The 18,370-nt window shown below is 37.1% G+C and overlaps 1 protein-coding gene and 1 long non-coding RNA gene across 2 annotated transcripts; one reads left to right on the top strand and one right to left on the bottom strand.

Moving 5' to 3' along the window:
• Positions 1-588: 588 nt before the first annotated feature.
• LOC110909101 lies at positions 589-6,302 on the top strand. Its single transcript, XR_002575126.2, has 2 exons — positions 589-2,653; positions 5,883-6,302. It is a non-coding gene; the product is annotated as an uncharacterized LOC110909101 (long non-coding RNA).
• A 1,616-nt stretch (positions 6,303-7,918) lies between these two features.
• On the bottom strand, positions 7,919-11,331 carry LOC110909090 (CASP-like protein 3A1). The gene is made up of 3 exons (XM_022154102.2): positions 11,012-11,331; positions 9,388-9,523; positions 7,919-8,272 (listed from the first exon to the last, which is right to left on the bottom strand). The coding sequence occupies exons 1-3, from the start codon at positions 11,257-11,259 to the stop codon at positions 8,060-8,062; spliced, it is 597 nt and encodes a 198-aa protein (XP_022009794.1). The 5' UTR covers positions 11,260-11,331; the 3' UTR covers positions 7,919-8,059.
• Between the last annotated feature and the right edge of the window lie 7,039 nt (positions 11,332-18,370).

The following is an 18,370-nucleotide window of genomic DNA, read 5'->3' as shown; positions in this document are numbered from 1 at the left end:
CGCTAGTAAGTCAGTAACTGAGTAATTTTTCGTTAATTGATGCATTAATCGCTAGTCGGACGTAGGTGGACCTAATCGGCTCTAGTCGGCCAGTAAAAAATCGACAATTCCGGCTAGATTTCGTCCAGTTTCCAACCAAACCATGTGAATTGGAGTAATAAATTTTGTATACTTCAAAAAATGAGTTGAGGAAGGGTTAAAACTTGTCTACTTAAAATATTGATCTACAAATATATGTATATGTATACATAAAACTGAAAATTACATATAAAAATATCAATCCAATTAATTGCTAGTCAGTACCTCACCGACCGAGTATCGCATAACGCTTTTTACAACCTTTTATACCAGATAAATTTACCTTTGCATCCATAAAAGTTGCGAACAAATTCCGTGAATTTACTTTATTTTCATTGAACCTGAACCTCTGTTTGGAAATACAAGATTATACTTTATTTTACTTTTTTTTTCATTGTATATTTTTCTACGAATACATAATTTTCCGATTACATGAAATTTATTTTCGGTGTGTAATTTTGTTGAATACTTTGAAGTTTTTAAGAATATAGAGAGAGTGGCGTTTTGTTAAAATGTAACATTCTTTTATCTTAATTCATACATCAAATAAAATACGTTACATGTTCAGTGGGTTGTTTGTATAAAAGTTAATCTGTTCTATAAGTTGTATGGGCTGGTAAGTTGTATGGGCCTTGGGCTTATTTGTGTGTTAAGTTTGCAGTTTTGGAAGATTAGGGGGCAAAGTGAAACATGGGCTGTTGCTGTTATAAAAAGGGAAAAGTTAAGTGCATCTGGATGATTCTAACACGCCTGTTTCTCTCTTATCCCACCTACCTATCCTTCTTCAGTCTGTTACAAGTTGTTCAAGTAGCTGTTACAAGTCGCTGATGATGTTGATGATCCAGTGTGGATCTTATTTCAGTTGTTGATCCTTCGTGTGGATCTGTGGTTACTATAGATCCCATGGATCTCTGTTTTTGGTTGTGTTGTTCTTGTTAATCAACTGATAATCATCAGTTGATTATTTATTATTTCTTGTACTGTTTCTATTTTGGATCTTACAGTTTGTAAGGTCTTGGGAGGTTGGGTGTTTTTTCGGTTTGGGCAAATAATAAAGTTTTCGTCACCGGTTTTTGTTGCTTCTTTGTTGTTCTGTATTGTTAGTTGTTTGTGTCATAGTTTTTCATACCATTTTGACATGGTATCAGAGCTTAGGCTCTTGATTCTTCATCTTCCGCTGGTCTAGTTTTTGGTGCTTATTCAAGTCCATACTTCTGATTGTAGTCAGAATCTTAGATCTAAACCCATGGTTATTGCTGTTCTTTGAAGGTTTGGATTCGAAACCCTAACCTAGGGTTTGTCGGTTCCAAAACAGGTGTTCAACAACACACCGATCTTAACACAAACAAAGCACATCTGTCATTTTCACTTTCCTCGATCGCAACAATGTCTTCAAGTTCAGGATTCAGCGGTGATGAAACCGCTCCCTTTTTTTCGGTTTCCTCGGCGCTGCTGCCGCCCTTGTCTTCTCCTGTATGGGGGTTGCATATGGGACTACTAAGAGTGACTACTAAGAGTGGTGTAGGTGTGGCGTCATTGGGGGTGATGAGGTCGGGGCTAGTGATGCTGGTGTTAGGCATGAAACGCTCAAGATCTGGGGACAAGTGCTTGATTCAGATCTGTTGGTCTGGTGTTGTATTTGTCGACATGTGAATGGTTTTTTGAATGGAAAAGTGTGAAGCCTAAGATCTGGTATGTTGAAGTCTGTTCTTGCTCTATTTCTTGATGAAATTGAAAGAATCTATAGACGAGATTTAGGGTTGCAATCAAAACCCTAACAATGATTCTTGGCGAATTTTTCCTGTTTTGGTTCTGTTATGTTGGGCTTTCTTGAAGACATCAGAACCCTAAGTGAAGGGAAGGTCACATACCTTGATATGAAAAGGAAGCCCTAACTGAGAAAGTCAAAAATTTGAAGCAGTATTATGGGCTGAGAAGAAAGCAAATGGTGGCTAATGGGCTTAGGACAAGATGATGTCTCGTGGTATATTGGTGCTATAAAGGTGCAACTGTTCAGTTGTCAAGAAAACAAATCAGAAAAGTCATGTACCTACTTTTAGGGTTTCTCTCATTTTGTTTACAGTTTTTTTCTCATATCGTCTCTAGGGTTTGAACATGTAGTGTTCCGTTTTGCTGTTAGATTGAGAGTTTTATGAGAGTAGATCATTCTAGTAATGTTCTATGTGTGAGCTGTGTGTTGTTATTAGGAGTCCTAATTTGTTTTTTTATTAGCTCATGTGTCTGATTGTCTGGGGTTTCCGTTGTGTTCTGTATTTGTCTCTTGTTTTTTTTGTCTGGTCTGTTTTGATCTCTTTCTTGGAGTGTGTGCAGGTACATATCTTGTGAGATCTATTATCTGCTCTTGTTTCTTGGTGTTACACAAATCCTAATTAGGGTTTGTTGGAGGTCAAGGAGGAGACCTATTATCTGCTGTTTCTGAAGACCTGTGTTGGTCTCTGAACCCTAGAAGGTTCAGGGCAAACTAACAAGGTGTTGTTTGTTTTTGGCTTGATCAGTTCTTGTAGTTCTCGAAAACTACAGTTCTGATCTTCTTTTGAAGCATATTGCACCCTTTGTAAGATCCATCCATTCTACTTTTATTTTTTGTTCCTTTGTTATTGATTAGTTGAAGTCGGGGTAGTGAGGACCGGCACCTTTGATTGTTATAGTTAATTCTTGTCTACTCTGTGATTACTTGTTTTTGTCTGTTTCTTCTTGTTGCGGTTGTTATTGTCATTTGTTTGATTGTGGCTCCTGAGTAAAGACATGTCCAGGCACCATAGAGTGATGAACCTGGAATCTTGTCCCTGACTCAGCTTCGCCTTAGGGTTGTTTGCTCTTATTTTCTGTTGCTTCTGTAATTAGTTATCCGTCTGATAACTTGTGTTCTCCTGGTTATATAGTGTTGTTTATATGTTTTTTGTCTTGGTTTAAAAATGCTAAATTGTTTTTTAAAAAAAGTTCATAAAAGAGTAGAGATCATATGGTCACAAACTCTATGTTATGGTATTCTAGTTTTTTATTGTTGTTTGTGCAGATTGTTATTTGTTATGTGAAAAATTCTTATTGACTGTCTGTTCAAAGTCTTTTGTTGAGAACAGTCAAAATGTTTGTTTGTTATATGAGTTGTATGTACTTTTTCTCAATGTTATGTGGTTTACAGTAAACGGGTTTTTTAAATCATTCTTATATGTCTATTAAAATTGTGGAATGGGAGTGTAGCATCTTGTTCATTTGAGTTCATGTTGTTCTCAGTCTGTCTTGTTATCAAGGTTCTTAAACTCAAATAATGTTTTCTTGTTAGTATGAGAAATGTTATATGTTAGGTGTGGTTCATGCTTCAAATTTTTTGAAATGTTCAATAAATTTGTACAAGTTTTCTTGGTTTATTGAACCTAATGTCTATATGTCTTGGATCATGTGATTCGATTCTGTTTTGGACTGTCGAAGTGTCTTCTGGGCGTTGTTCATATGTCTTATTGTTTTTTGTTGTATGATTAGTCAAGCCATGTGGTTTGCGTGTTCTCTAATCAGTTGTTGTGCAAAGATTGTTCTTGATGTTTGTGTCAGTCTAGTTATGAGATCTTATGTAGATTCTTTTTGTCTTGAATGTTGTTTAAATGTCTCTTGTTTGCAGTCTTTGTATCTGCCTGTCTTTGATATTGGTTGTATGGTTAGTTGAGATGTGTAGTTTATGTTTAACCAATGGTATTATCAAGATTGTTTGTATATGTGACAGCCTTGTATGTTATCTCTTGTGAGGTGTTTTTTTGGTTGCAAAATATGTTATTTTGTGATTTTGTTTGGCTGTGTCTTATTGTCTTGTGTATGTCTTGTTATTCTTTGCCTTGTATGAGATATAAAGTCAAGTGATTTTGTGTTTCATTTTTGTTAGGTTGGAATTGTTGTCTGATATAGAAGTGTGTACTTCTCTTTTATCAGTGTTATTATGAATCTTGTTGTCTGGATCAATAGTATTGTCAAGTTTGTTCTAGAATGTTTGTACAGCCTTCTATTTGCTCTCATGTATGAGATGTGTGTTCCGTTTGCAAATCGTGTGATTTTGTGTTCTGTCGGAACTTGTTTGGTTGTATTGTTTAATCTGATGTCTGCGTTGTTATCAGAGTTTTTCTTTGAATCGTGTGATTCAGTTTGTTGTGAAGTTGTAAAATTTTATTTGCTTGATTCAAATTAGTCTTTATGTTCTTTACAAGTTTATGTTTCTTGTAAAGTTGTAAAAGTTTTTGGTCAAGTCAAATTAGTTTCTTAAGATCTTCACAAGTATTGTTTTTTCGGTCTTGGTATCGTATTCTTAAAAATCGTGTGATTTTTAGTTTAAATGGTATAACTGTGGTATTGTTAATGGACTGTGTGGTTCATTGTTCTAATTAGAATATGTTTTCTAATTGTCTGTTGTCTCACTTGGTTTGTATATGTATGAATTGTGTGATTCAATTTTGTGGTTCATGTCTTGTGTAATTGTAAAGGTTTTTTTTGGTAAAAACAAATGAGTCTTTGTGAGTTCTTGACCAACTTTTTTTGGTTCAGATGTGATGTGGGTCTGAAAGTTTTTAGACATGTGACTTTATGTGTCGTTTAAGTATTTGATTCTTTTGAATGTAGAGTCGAAGTCTATTGTTCAATAAGAATTTATAAATCTTGTCATATGTGAATTCTTGTTATGACAGTTTTTTTGTGTGGTTGAAGATTCATGACATTCTTGTTCGTTTTAGACTTAGTTGTGAGTTGTGAAGGTTATTCGGTATTGTGCTAATTTTTAGTTTATAACTCTTTGTTTGCCAGGGTTGCTTCTTGACTTATCTAAGTCTTTATGTGATCAGTTTATAAGCATGGTAAATGGTTATCGAATCTTATGATTTTTCTTTACAGAATTGTCCTGCATTATGTGATATCTTCTTGACTTCAATACTGTTAACATTGTTTTCTGGGTATGATCTGTATATCATATTATATGATTATCATATCTCATGTTTTGAATAGGTCCAACGTGAGCTGTTTTTCGAGCTTGTCTCTTGTATGTTGTTGCGTTAGCCTGGTGTTTCTATCTTTGTGTAAGAGATGTGTTTCTGATTGTGTATTTTCCCAGAATCTGTAAAGGCTATTATTGTTGTCTGGTGTTCTTTGATATAGAGAGTTCTTTGATTTGTTGGTATTTCTGTTTTACTTCAAGGAATCTCATGTCTTGTCTTGTAGCTTGTCAGAGTTAGGATTTTTGGTTAAAAAATCCTACTTTTTATTTGTCCTCATGTTGTTGTGTATATGACTCTATTGCAATTAGTTAGGGTTATAATTTGTATTGTATAGTATAGTTTTTGGTAAATACTTGGTATTAAATGCAGTTTGCTTAAAATCTAGTAAATTGCTGAAGGTTAAGTTATTCTGTGATCGTTAGTCTGTCATTTCTATATCGTTTAATCCGGTATTTCATGAACAGACTAAAACATTTTGAGATTGATTTGCATTTTCTGAGAGAAAAGATTGCAAATGGTATTGTTCTTTTTGAGAAAGTTGCTTCTGATGATCAGTTGGCATACCTATTCACGAAAGGGTTGAATGGGTTTCAACATCAGGATTTATGTAAAAAGTTGGGAATGGTTAACGTATTTGCTGTATGAATTATGGGGGGATGTTAAAATGTAACATTCTTTTATCTTAATTCATACATCAAATAAAATACGTTACATGTTCAGTGGGTTGTTTGTATAAAAGTTAATCTGTTCTATAAGTTGTATGGGCTGGTAAGTTGTATGGGCCTTGGGCTTATTTGTGTGTTAAGTTTGCAGTTTTGGAAGATTAGGGGGCAAAGTGAAACATGGGCTGTTGCTGTTATAAAAAGGGAAAAGTTAAGTGCATCTGGATGATTCTAACACGCCTGTTTCTCTCTTATCCCACCTACCTATCCTTCTTCAGTCTGTTACAAGTTGTTCAAGTAGCTGTTACAAGTCGCTGATGATGTTGATGATCCAGTGTGGATCTTATTTCAGTTGTTGATCCTTCGTGTGGATCTGTGGTTACTATAGATCCCATGGATCTCTGTTTTTGGTTGTGTTGTTCTTGTTAATCAACTGATAATCATCAGTTGATTATTTATTATTTCTTGTACTGTTTCTATTTTGGATCTTACAGTTTGTAAGGTCTTGGGAGGTTGGGTGTTTTTTCGGTTTGGGCAAATAATAAAGTTTTCGTCACCGGTTTTTGTTGCTTCTTTGTTGTTCTGTATTGTTAGTTGTTTGTGTCATAGTTTTTCATACCATTTTGACACGTTTGTAAATGCATACTTTTAGAAGTAGACATTTTTTTTTAATTTACTTATTAAATGTTTACAAAATAAAATATTTAGAGTAATAAAATAAATCAATATTATATAAAGTGGTTGCCTTTAATTCATTTGGGCCCTTGCTTACATATGATTAGGTCTTGTCTCCTTTGCAATTTAAACATTTGTACGTTCCACAAATTACTTTCTTGCAATCCCCGACTATCATCTTGAATTTTATTGCATCGATCCATAACTAATCGAACATAAAAATGAAAAAAAAATAAAAATGAAAAAAAACTGAAAAAAAAAAAAAACTGAGCACCATTTTTTTTTTATGTAACACACGAACCCTAAGGATAAAGTGGACGTTTCGCCACAAAACTAAGATTTGATTGACGGTAAATAATGCCAAGGACAAATATTGTTAGGAAATGAAACCACAGATCCTTAGGCTGCAAGTTTTTAAGTTTGGGGGGTTCAACGTGCCTTTACTAGGAAACCACAAGCGCTCAAATTTTAGTTTACTCAAAATAATATAAAACCTTATATATTCTTTTGCCAACAGATTGAGATTGAGGCTTAATGTTCTTCCTTGTTTATAAGTTTAATTTAATGCTTCTATTGGCTTGCCTGGGATTAACATATATGATTAGAGGGCCATAAATTCTTTAAAACCATTGAAATGTGAGCCCATGGGTTTTTCATAGTTTTGAGATATGAAGATCCGGGTTAGGATCAAATATAAAATCTCTTAAAATAAAAAAGTCGTAATAAGGGTATTAAACGGACTCCGGTTCATTCAAGGGACATTTGAACCGTCATATCGAACTCTACAATGTGATAATTTAGGTTTTTGATTTTAGATGTTTAGCTTGTAGATATTTAGAATTTTTGTTTATATCTTTGTGTCTTTTTATTTCATTGTGTTTTTTCTATATTTGCGTCATTGTGTTTTTTGCGACTCATTGTGTCTTTTTTCCTTGACATTGTGTTATATTTTTCAGTATTGTGTTATATTTTGCGATACATTGTGTCTTTATACTCTTCTTATTTTTAGAAACTTTTATAGAATAACTTTTCCCGTTAAAATCCTTATATTTTATTTTACCTTAAACTCCCCTTTTACACATACCCCAATCAGCTATCAACATTACCAACTATATATAAAATTGCAATTAACATTGGAAACCAACCAACATTTTCTTTTGAAACAAACAAATTAACTGAAACCTTACCTAATAAAACCTAGTTAACGTTTACTTAAAGACACATTGGTTATAAATTTAAAAAGTTGGTTTCAAGACATTTTAGGTAACATATAAACTATAGCATATTTATAGTATATATAAATAAATTTAAGAAATTTACAACGATAATCATTATAAGTATATTTATACGTCTATAATCAAGAAAAAGTGTTAAAGGGTAATTGCATGGTACCCCTGACCGCGGGAGGGATCCCCCTCCCCAAGCTAGCGACCCGGCAACGCTGCCTGGCGGTGGCAACGTCTATAATCATTAAAGACTTTATTAACATAAGCAAAGTATAGACTTAACCACTAGTAATCGAAAGAGAGTTAAATAGTGCATATATCGATATGTGTTTTTATAGACCGTCTACGTATTAATCTCAATATATCCGCAACAGATAAATACATAATAATCTAGTCTAAACATAACCCTAGTATTGAAACTCGAAAACTAATTAGTTAACCAAACGACATCAAGAACCGTTGAAACGGCAAGCAAGAAGCAGTTGAAGAATCCAAACGCAATTGAAACCCCAACGCGATCACAGAAGCTATGCAACGGCTTACAGAAATTGGGTAAAGGTGGGTGTTTGATTCCTGTTCGGTTCAAGTTGGTCACGCCTGTCGCAGCCGATACGGCACTCATCATCGCATACGCAAACACCTACATATGTTCAAGTTTTATTTAGTCATGGCCAGTATATACAATAAAAATTTATGTTTGTTGCTAAAAGCCTAAAACTACAAGTGTGTGAAAAGAAGGATGGGAGCCCAAGTTGAGTAATATATCATATTGGGCCGGTCCAAGTTGAATTTTATAACAGGCCGGGTTCAGTTGAGTTGGCCCATATAAACTCTTTTTTCCGTATGTTAGTTCTTGTATAATTAAATAACAAATAAATATTATTACAACAATAATAATAATCCTAATGGTTTTATGGTTATTGGGCCAACTATGGGCCGCCAAAGGTTATGGATATGGGCAGCAAAAAACTGTGGGTAGTTTTAGGGAGATTCGGTTTAACCTGATTAACCCCTATTGTTAGTTGTTTCTCGTATTGTTATCTTTCGTTTTTCATCATTGGCTCATTGCAGATAGTTTGGAGCAAATTTTGGGTGATAAAGTTATTACTATTAAAAATGAGTGTGAGAATTTCATGTAGTGGAAGTGGAATCACCAATTCGATTACGAAGCAAAGATTAGGCAGAGTGAAAACGATGAACAATCACGAGAATCACCAACCTGTTACCGATTAAACCCGAACGCAAGCCTTAAATGGTTTGGTTATTGGGTAAGTTTTTCCCATCCAAAGGTTTGGGTCATTCTGCCAGTTTAGTCCAAAGGTTTCATTTTTCGCCTGTGGATCCAAAAAAGTTTCACCTTTCCTATTTTAGTCCACTGGGTAAAACCTTTTTGGATCCATAGACGAAAAATGAAACATTTTGACTAAACTGACAAAATGGCTCAAACCACATGGACTAAAATGGCATATAACTCTTTAATTAATTTTACGCGATCAAGACAAGTAGAGTTTAAATACCTTATGCTATAAAGCTCAAAATATATTTCAATTTGATTAGTTAGAAAAATATAATTACCAAATTGGGACATTATCCACCATAATAACTAAAATAGACAACCAACCTAAGTATGTTAATTTTATGATATTAGACATGGGATAGATGTCACAACATAGTTGTAGACATAGAATATACATGTTATTTATCATAGCGCAATAAAAATAACAACGATATAATTGTTATGTGATAAACGAATACCTGATCACTAGCGAAAATGATCCACGCATGGTTTCTAGACGAAAAGATCGACGACTTTCTTAACATTCTTGATGATGTCATGACTAGTTGAAGAAGAGAGTGGAACGCTACAACTGCGGATACACAAACCAAATACCTGTGCAATAACCAATTCGATATTTTTCATCAACAAGAAAACGCGTGATCACCAAATCAACATGAGTTTAAGAAACTTAATCCCACACGCATTTCGTTCCAAAACCTCATTCCAATTGTATGTTTTGAGTGTTGGTTCATCACAATCGTATACTCTAACTACTAATTGATTGGTTGCTTGATAACGCAAATTAAACCGATCTTAGAGCTAGGAAATGCATGAACATACGCGCGTTCTATACAACAAAAATATCATATTCCGCTACTTCAATTCATCCTAAGAGTAAACTTGTGACTTTGAATTCACCGATAAGTAAACACAAACTATTTAACGTTTTTCTTCATCCAAACACGCAAAAAGTGTACACAAAACAGACGTTCAATACAAACCAAATTTGAAGCACGTGTACATATTGCTTTAACTATTGTACATAAGGCCAGTGGCGGATCCAAAGGTGTTTTAGGGGTTCCTATGAACCCCCTTAGTTTGGAAAAAAAATGAAAAAAATAGTGGAATTTATGTATGATTTAAAAAAAAATAGTAAGAATTAGTAAAAATCTACCAAAAGGAACCTGCTGGAAAAAATTCTTGGATCCGCCACTGCATAAGACGCTTATTTAACAGCTTAACCATCAATCTTAATCACTTCTAACATATATGACATACACAATGTACAAGTGTTTACATGGTTCTCAACTTAAAATGGTCCGGTATTATTAACAATAATAATTCAACACAATTGCACAAGAACAACAATCCATGCATTGAATGGTTGTACTGTACAAGTGATGAATGCATATCTGGACAAAAATGTCATTATCTATAAGATACCATTTCACAAGAATTAAGGAATCACGGGCAGCTATAGAGCTTATGAAACCAGAAACCCTATTTTTGTCTCCTACCGTGTAAAATCGATGATCGAAAATCGAAAACCGATTCAAACTAGCTTACAATCAGGAATGCAAACGAGCCAAGCTACTCGCAAACTACTTAGAAAAAAAAGCTCGAAACAAGCCGAGCTTAAACGAGTCTGAGCCTGAACTTTGGTTATCAAGCTTAAGCCAGCTCGGCTCAGGGGGCGGATCCAGGGGTTTTAAGGTCCCCGGGAACCTCCTCGGTTTGAAAAAAATAGAAAAAATTAGTGAAACTTTGTATGATCTAGAAAAATTAGCATCCACCACGTAAACAAGTTCACTGTTTATAGGAGTAATTTTTAATTAATATATTAAATATATTTTAATAATAATAATAATAATTACTATTTATAAAATTACGGTAAAATAACTAAATTATAGATATAAATAATATTTATAATTAATATAAATAATTTAAAAATAATAAATGACCTGAGCCTGAGCTTGAAAAACTATCTACAAGCTAAGCTTCACCTTTAGAAATAAAGCTCAAATCAAGCTGAGCTTGAGCTTATAAACTGAGGTGAAATTGTTCGATTTAAATTCGAAAAAAAACAAAAAAAAAACTTACTCAAAGGATCCAGAAAAGGACCACTTGGAGTAAAGAGAAAGTTGAAATCCATAGATCAAAACAGTTGATTTCTCCTTAGCAGAAGTGAGTACAGCAATCGAAATCAATGAAGCAGATAAGCTAACAATCCGTAACACCACATGCATTACGTCGTAGTTTCGTGACAACTTGCCGACCGTGGTGGTGGTGGTTTGATCGGCCGGCAGCTGTGTGGCGGATTCCGGTGGCGGTTTGAGATCGTTTGTCATGTTGTTTTGATGATCAGACAAAATGAAGGTGTATAAAAATGGTGGAAAATAGAGACGTCCGTGACTGAACAGAGGACTAATTGTTTTGTTTGTATTTATATTAAAAAAGATTGAAATGAAATTAAATATTATTTTATTAAATATTAGTTTAAAAGTTATTATTAATGTTATCCCGAAAAACGTTACATCGTCACGAAAACTGAGTCATAACCGAAAGCTAAACTGTTGATTAAAACTTTCTTTAACCGAAATTAACCATTGTCGACAAAATTGATCGGTTATGGTTAAGTAAATTTGATTAACCAACCATTGATTCAACTATGGTAACGATACTTATCTCTTCGTTAAAATGAACCAGTATATGTTTACGATTTTCCATCTTTTATACCGTTGTTTCCAACTTATATTTCTTAGTTTTCAGTTTTGAACCTTTGAGTTTATGCTACAATTGTCTATAATCGAGCTTTGAATAGCATACTTGAACCATTTTTAGCTAGAACAAAGCGGAAAAAAAACACTTAGGACAATTAACTGAAGTTAACAGAAACTGACCCATAACCGATAATTAACGATTTGTGGTTAACTAACCATCGGTTATGGTTATGATTAAGCCCACATAACCGGAGCGAACCGACATTGCACAACCATACACTATCATGTTTTGTAACCCTACTCATAAATTACACCAAATTAATCCTAATCTACCACATGCCAAGATTTGAACCTTGGTCTTATCCCCAAGAAATAAGAGTCATTACCATCCGGCCAAAGCTGGAATGACACGTTTTAATATTTATTTTTAAAGAATAGAAAGTTTTTGTTGAAAATAATTCAATCAAACAGTTAATTTATTAATTACCGAGTTATCAGCCAACCAGTTTGTTCCAACTTGAGCAAACTGATTAAAGAAAGGTAGAAGGAGACTGTCCCGTTGTCGGATGAATTTAAAGAACACGCAAAATTAAAACCAACCTGGCGACTGGGAACGAAGATACTTGAACGAAAGTCTTGAACTGCACGGATGACTCCTGTCCTTAAAGGATTTTACGCGCTCGTATTGTTGTGAGCTGCAGCGTAAACTCCCAGGATTTAATGCAGAACTGATCTGGTATTCCAACAGCAATGGAAACCAGAAAACGCAGAAGCTGGAACGAAAACGGGAACCCACAATTGAGAGAGAAAGCTGCGAAATTTTGGTGTGTAGAATAGGTAGCAGGAAGCTTTTATTTATAGGTTTGGTTATACCAGAGAATGAGAAAAATAGGGAGTAGGATAACCATCCATAACCAATTCGAATTCCTCAATATATATCTGATACGAACTCAGTTGCTGGATGAATATCCTAAACGAATTCATGTTACTGGATATATATCTCATACGAATTCGGTTCACTAGAGATAATGAGATAACCCCCACTGGTTTCGAACTCATCTCTATCTCCCCATCTGATTCGATCCCCAGATCTGACCCACCTGACCAGACCTTAGCTAAAAATAAAAGCTCCTCAGCTCCTAGCGACGATGCGTACATGCGAAGTGCGCCTCAAACGTGCCCATTCGCGCCTCAAACACGACCATTCGCGAGCTCCCGGCTCGGCTCGGCTCGGCGCGCGTGTGGGCTTCACCCACTTCTCAACCCATTTAACACCATGGAGGCCCATAAGGGGTAATCCCTTATAAACCACTCAAACTTCATTCACTCCACCAATGTGGGATGGAGGAAACATACCAACTTGTATGTTTACCTCTTTAATATTTCCAACAATCCCCCACCAAATTGGAATGTTTCCTTTCACTAAGACTAATGATGTCACTAGGTGTCACGAAGATTAAACCCAGTTTATGTTGATAAACAAGAAGAGACAGATTAGATGGTGTCCTATGGAATTAAACCATTAACCTGATAGCCCCCTTCAGTTTACCCCCACACATCACCAGCTGACTTTGCGTTCTCACTGAGCACGAATATGGTCGTGCGCTATAAATCCTTTTCATGACCCTTTAGAAGATAAACCACTAATCTTCACTCAAGGCGGCACCACCCCTAGATCATATAGGCAAAGTTTTACATCACCCACGTTGCTTGGATGCCTCCAAAACTTTGTTAAGAGCATAAGCTCACCCTTGTTCTCGGTAACTACGTACTATCATACCTCACATGGATCTATCAAATTTGTTAGTACCTTCTATCGTTAAGTGACTTCGTTGTTACCCATTAAACTTGAGAAATAGGAGCACTAAGTTCAAGTTGGGTTTCCATCACTAACGATTCTATTGTGGTTTTAGACCCATGTCTCTCGCGGTATTCACAACCAAATCTCTCGTCAGAGGTTTAGTAAATGGATTTGCCAAGTTCTTACTTGTCTTGACATAGACAACCTTGATGGTACCACTTTCAAGCAGTTGTCTCACATAATTGTGCCGAAGACCTATGTGTCTCGACCTCCCATTATACATTGCATTGTATACTTTAGATAGTGTGGCCTCACTATCACAATACATGGGAATGGACGGCATTGGAACATCTCACAGACGGATGTCAGTAAGTAGATCTCTAATCCACTCTGCTTCCTTACTAGCCGCAGCTAGCGCTATGAGCTCAGCTTCCATAGTTGAGTGGGCAATACACGTCTGTTTCTTGCTCGCCCAAGAAATTGCTCCTCCTGCTAGAGTGTAAATCCTCCCACTTGTAGATTTTGAATCATTGGTGCGATCAATCCAGCTTGCATCAGAATAACCTTCAAGTATTCTGGAAGAAGACGTGTATGTCAGTTCTAAGTTACTGGTCCTTTTCAGGTATCCAAGTACTCTGCCCACTGCCTTCCAGTGTTCTGTCCCTGGATTAACAGTATACTGACTCAGTTTGCTTACAGCAAAAGCAATGTCAGGACGAGTGCAATGCGTTGCATACATCATACTTCCAATAGCACTCGCATACTCCAGTTGAGCCACTGCTCTTCCAGAGTTCACATTAAGTTTCACACTTGGATCAAACGGAGTATTAAACTCTTTAATATTTAAGTGTTGAAACTTAGTCAGAATTTTCTCTATGTAATGAGATTGACTAAGAGAAATCCGACTTCCAGTTCTCTTCACCTTGATCCCAAGAATGGTATCAACTTCACCTAGATCTTTCATTTTAAAGTTCGAGGACAAATATTTCTTAGTTTCAGAAATACCTTCAAGGTGAGTGCTAATGATCAACATATCATCAACATAGAGACAAATCACGACTGTATAACCGGGTTCGCATTTAGTATAAATACATCTGTCAGCACTGTTGTGTCGAAACCCGAAAGCAGTCACAGTGGTGTCAAATCTCTCATGCCACTGTTTAGGAGCCTGCTTCAAACCATACAGAGATTTAATAAGTCTACACACTTTGTTCTCTTGTCCAGGCATCACAAACCCTTCTGGTTGCTCCAAATAAATCTCCTCATTTAGATACCCATTTAGAAATGTTGTCTTTACATCCATTTGATGGATGTAAAGCCCTTTCAAAGCAGACACCGCTATCAGAGTTCTAATAGAACTTATTCTAGCCACAGGTGCATAGGTATCAAAATAGTCGATCCCTTCTCTCTGCCTATACCCTTTAGCAACTAATCTCGCTTTATAGGCAGAGATGGATCCATCTGGATGATACTTCTTTTGAAAATCCATTTGGATCCAATAGGTTTCTTTCCCTTGGGTAGATCAACTAACTCCCAAGTTCCATTTCCCATAATGGAATCCATTTCATCATTGACTGCCTCCTTCCACAAAGGAGCATCTCTCGATGACATCGCCCCGTTGAAAGTTTTAGGATCATCATCCAAATTTACAGCAAAAATGACCTCTCTCATCACTTTCTTTTGAGTTCCTTCAACTAGGTAAGAAAAGAAATCATCTCCATAACTTTTCTCTTTTCTAACTCTAGTACTTTTCCTTGGTTCTTCAACTATTGGTGAGGGTTGAACCCTTTTCTCAGAAGTACTAGAAGTTGTGGTGCCATTTGAGTTTTCATCATCTCTAGAAAACTTGTTCTCAAAGAATTCCACATCTCTGGATTCTACAACTATACCTGATTCGTCATCCAACAATCGGTAAGATTTACTATGCGAAGCATATCCAATGAATACACTCTTGAAAGCTCGTTCTCCCAGTTTGAGGGTCTTTGGATCAGGTACGCGATAGTAAGCAAGACAACCCCAAACCCTCAAATGCTCTAGGTTTGGTTTTCTTCCTTTCCACAACTCATATGGACTCGTAGGTATCACACGACTAGTGATCCTATTATGAACATAACATGCGGTTAACACAGCTTCCCCCCACATATTACGAGGTAGACCCGATTGGTTTAACATACAGTTAGCCATCTCTACCAAGGTTCGGTTCTTTCTCTCAGCCAAACCATTTTGTTGGGGAGTATAAGGTGCAGTTCTCTCATGTATGATGCCTTTTTCTTCGCAGAATGCATCAAACTTTCGGTTAAAGTATTCTCCGCCTCTGTCCGAGCGAAGAATTTTAATGTGTTTCTCCTTTTGTTTTTCAACCCCAGCCTTATATATTTTTAATGCCTCAAAAGCTTCGTCTTTTGAATGCAACAAATAAACATATAAGTATCGGCTCGAGTCATCGCAGAAAGTGATAAAATATCTCTTACCCCCACGAGTAAGAACTCCATTCAGTTCACAAATATCTGAATGAATTAGTTCTAGTAGTGATGTATTGCGTTTATGAACACTTGGAAAAGTTTCTTTGTGAATTTTGATTTCACAAAAGTTTCGCATTTTTCAAAGTCTTTATCCTTTAATTTTAATAAACCTTTAGTTTGCATTTTTTCAATGTTTTTAATATTTGTATGAGCTAAACGTTTATGCCATAAAGAAATTGAACAAGCGATATAATCAGAAGACATAATTTCATTCAAATTAAAACCAATTGCATTACATTCACCAATACTTGATGAAACAACGGTTAACCGGGCAGGGTTAACACACTGGTCTCGTCAAGAAGGGTTAATCCCTTCCTCTCGAGGATCGCTGGCTGGATCACCGGTGGGTTGATCTCCTGCACAAGGAAACAAAACCGTGACTCGTAACAAGGAGGATGGGGTAGGGGGTGCTCCTTGTTACTACTCTCCGGCGTGAGAATCAGTAGTCTGCTTGGGAAGCAAAGTATGATAGTAGTAGTAGTGAGAGAGTTGTGTAGAGATACCTCAAACCTGGTTTGGGGTTGGTATTTATAGCCGAGGAGTGAAGGAGGAGGATGATGGACAGACTGACGACGTGCTGCACCCTTGCAGGTGTGTCAGGCTTGTCGAGTGTGGAGGTTACGCCACGTCAGTCTGTTACTTACGTAGCCCTGACAAATGACTGTCATTGGTGCTACTTGCACTGTGGTGTCAGTCCCACTTGTTGGGCGTATAGGATGCGGTGCGAGCCGCATCGCTGCCTGCGGTAACATCTGATGTTACCGTATCCCTTGCTTGTGATCAAGAAATACGCGAGACGCGGTGCCAGCCGCATCGTCGCCTGTGGTGACTGTTGCTGTTGTCCAGCTTCCTTGTATTGATAGAAGTGTTCACTGGACGCGGTGCCAGGCCGCATCGCTGTGAATACTTCCGTTTTCATACACCAGATGTGATGCTATGCCGCATCACTCTACCGTTCTCATATTCCAGGTAAGTCCTCCTCCATTACTGGACAGATTGGATTCAACCACTGTGTCGATGCGTTCCCGCACGGACATAAGTAGGTTGTTGGCTAGTGGGGGTTTTGATAAGGGTAATGGTCACTCGCGGTCGATGCTGACGCGAGATCTGGGACCATACCCCTTCAAGTCCCCCCAGTCTAGTGTTGCTGCCATATGCAAGTTGCATGTGGGAGGAGTACTGGACTATGGTGTTTAGAAGGTAGTTTGAAGTCTGGAGAAGATCCTAGACCATGTGGATGGTCTTTGCTCTTTGTAAATCAAGCTGGAGGTCTGGAAGGGTCATTTGATGCCTATTCCGTACCGGTGAGAATGTTTCGTCTGATGCGAAATTCTCAGCCTCTGGTTGGGTGCCACCTGTTGGTGTGTCGAACCAACCTTGAGACCTTGCTGGGCATATGCACAAACTTCGAACCAACCTTTGAGGTGGTGAATGAAGAAGAGAGTTTTCTGATGTCATGATTGGACATCAAATGATGATCCCTTTTGTGGGGTGTTCATGTTCTTCCAATTAGCTCTCTAGTAACCGCACGTCCTTTGCGGTTACCTCGTTGCTTGACATTGTTGGCCACAGTTGTGGGAACAACATTGGGCACTTGCGTCATTGTTGGCCATGTTTGGTCGAACAATGTGATTCTGGATAATGGTCAAATAAACATGGTCATAGGCATGGTAATGCCCACCATTGTTTATTCTACCCGTCTTACAAGTAGGTAACAAAGTCATAAGCAGACTTGTTACCGCTTGTTCGATCGCTTGTTGTTCGACGAGATCTCGTATGATCATTGGGGATCTCGTCCGCATCTCTTCCTTAGCCACCTTCCTTCACGCTCCAATACCGAGGAGTTTTCCTTGAAGTAGTTTCGCTCCTCGATGTGAAGACTTAGTTGTGGCTCTTCCGTAGCAACCGTTTGCGGAAGCTATGGTTGTGTCTACAGTGACTCATGAGTGTCTGTGGTTTTGTCACCCCATACTCGCTTGAAACGGGTGTGTTGCTCGGATGTGGCTCTTGAAGGATCAGGAGTCAAGGTTGCTAATGTGCGTGCGTGTACATTCCCTTCCTTCTTCTCGTTGAAGAAGTTGTTGATATACCCTCTGTGGTTGTGAACCGGACAGGAGGGATTTGAAGCTTGAAGAGAATGAAGGCAATGCGGTTTACCTATTTCTGAGATGCGGTTCAGTCCAAAGAACAACGCTGGTTCTGAGTATCTGACACACCTGTACGGGCTCGTGTGTGTCATCTCCGCATATTCCACGTGTGCTCGTGGGTATGTGCGGACATGTTTATACCCCTTAACCATAGAAAGATATAATTTTTTGGCTATTTTATGGGGTATGTAAAAAAAACGACATGCGGTATGGGTTATGGTGCGGTATACCAGAAAAAACCGCATGCCGCTTATAATTTGGATAATGTA

Source organism: Helianthus annuus, chromosome 2 (assembly GCF_002127325.2).
Source record: "Helianthus annuus cultivar XRQ/B chromosome 2, HanXRQr2.0-SUNRISE, whole genome shotgun sequence".
Classification (NCBI taxonomy): domain Eukaryota; kingdom Viridiplantae; phylum Streptophyta; class Magnoliopsida; order Asterales; family Asteraceae; genus Helianthus; species Helianthus annuus.
This window is presented reverse-complemented; position numbering and strand designations above follow the sequence as displayed.

Bases quoted from the DNA above. Each gene is read 5' to 3' on its own strand.
- LOC110909090 (XM_022154102.2), bottom strand. From the start codon at position 11,259: ATGACAAACGATCTCAAACCGCCACCGGAATCCGCCACACAGCTGCCG. The intron at 9,524-11,011 runs GTAAGTTTTTTT...GTTATTGCACAG, and splicing joins TCCTTTTCTGGATCCTTTGA to GTATTTGGTTTGTGTATCCG. The intron at 8,273-9,387 runs GTATTCGTTTAT...GAACATATGTAG, and splicing joins TCATTTTCGCTAGTGATCAG to GTGTTTGCGTATGCGATGAT.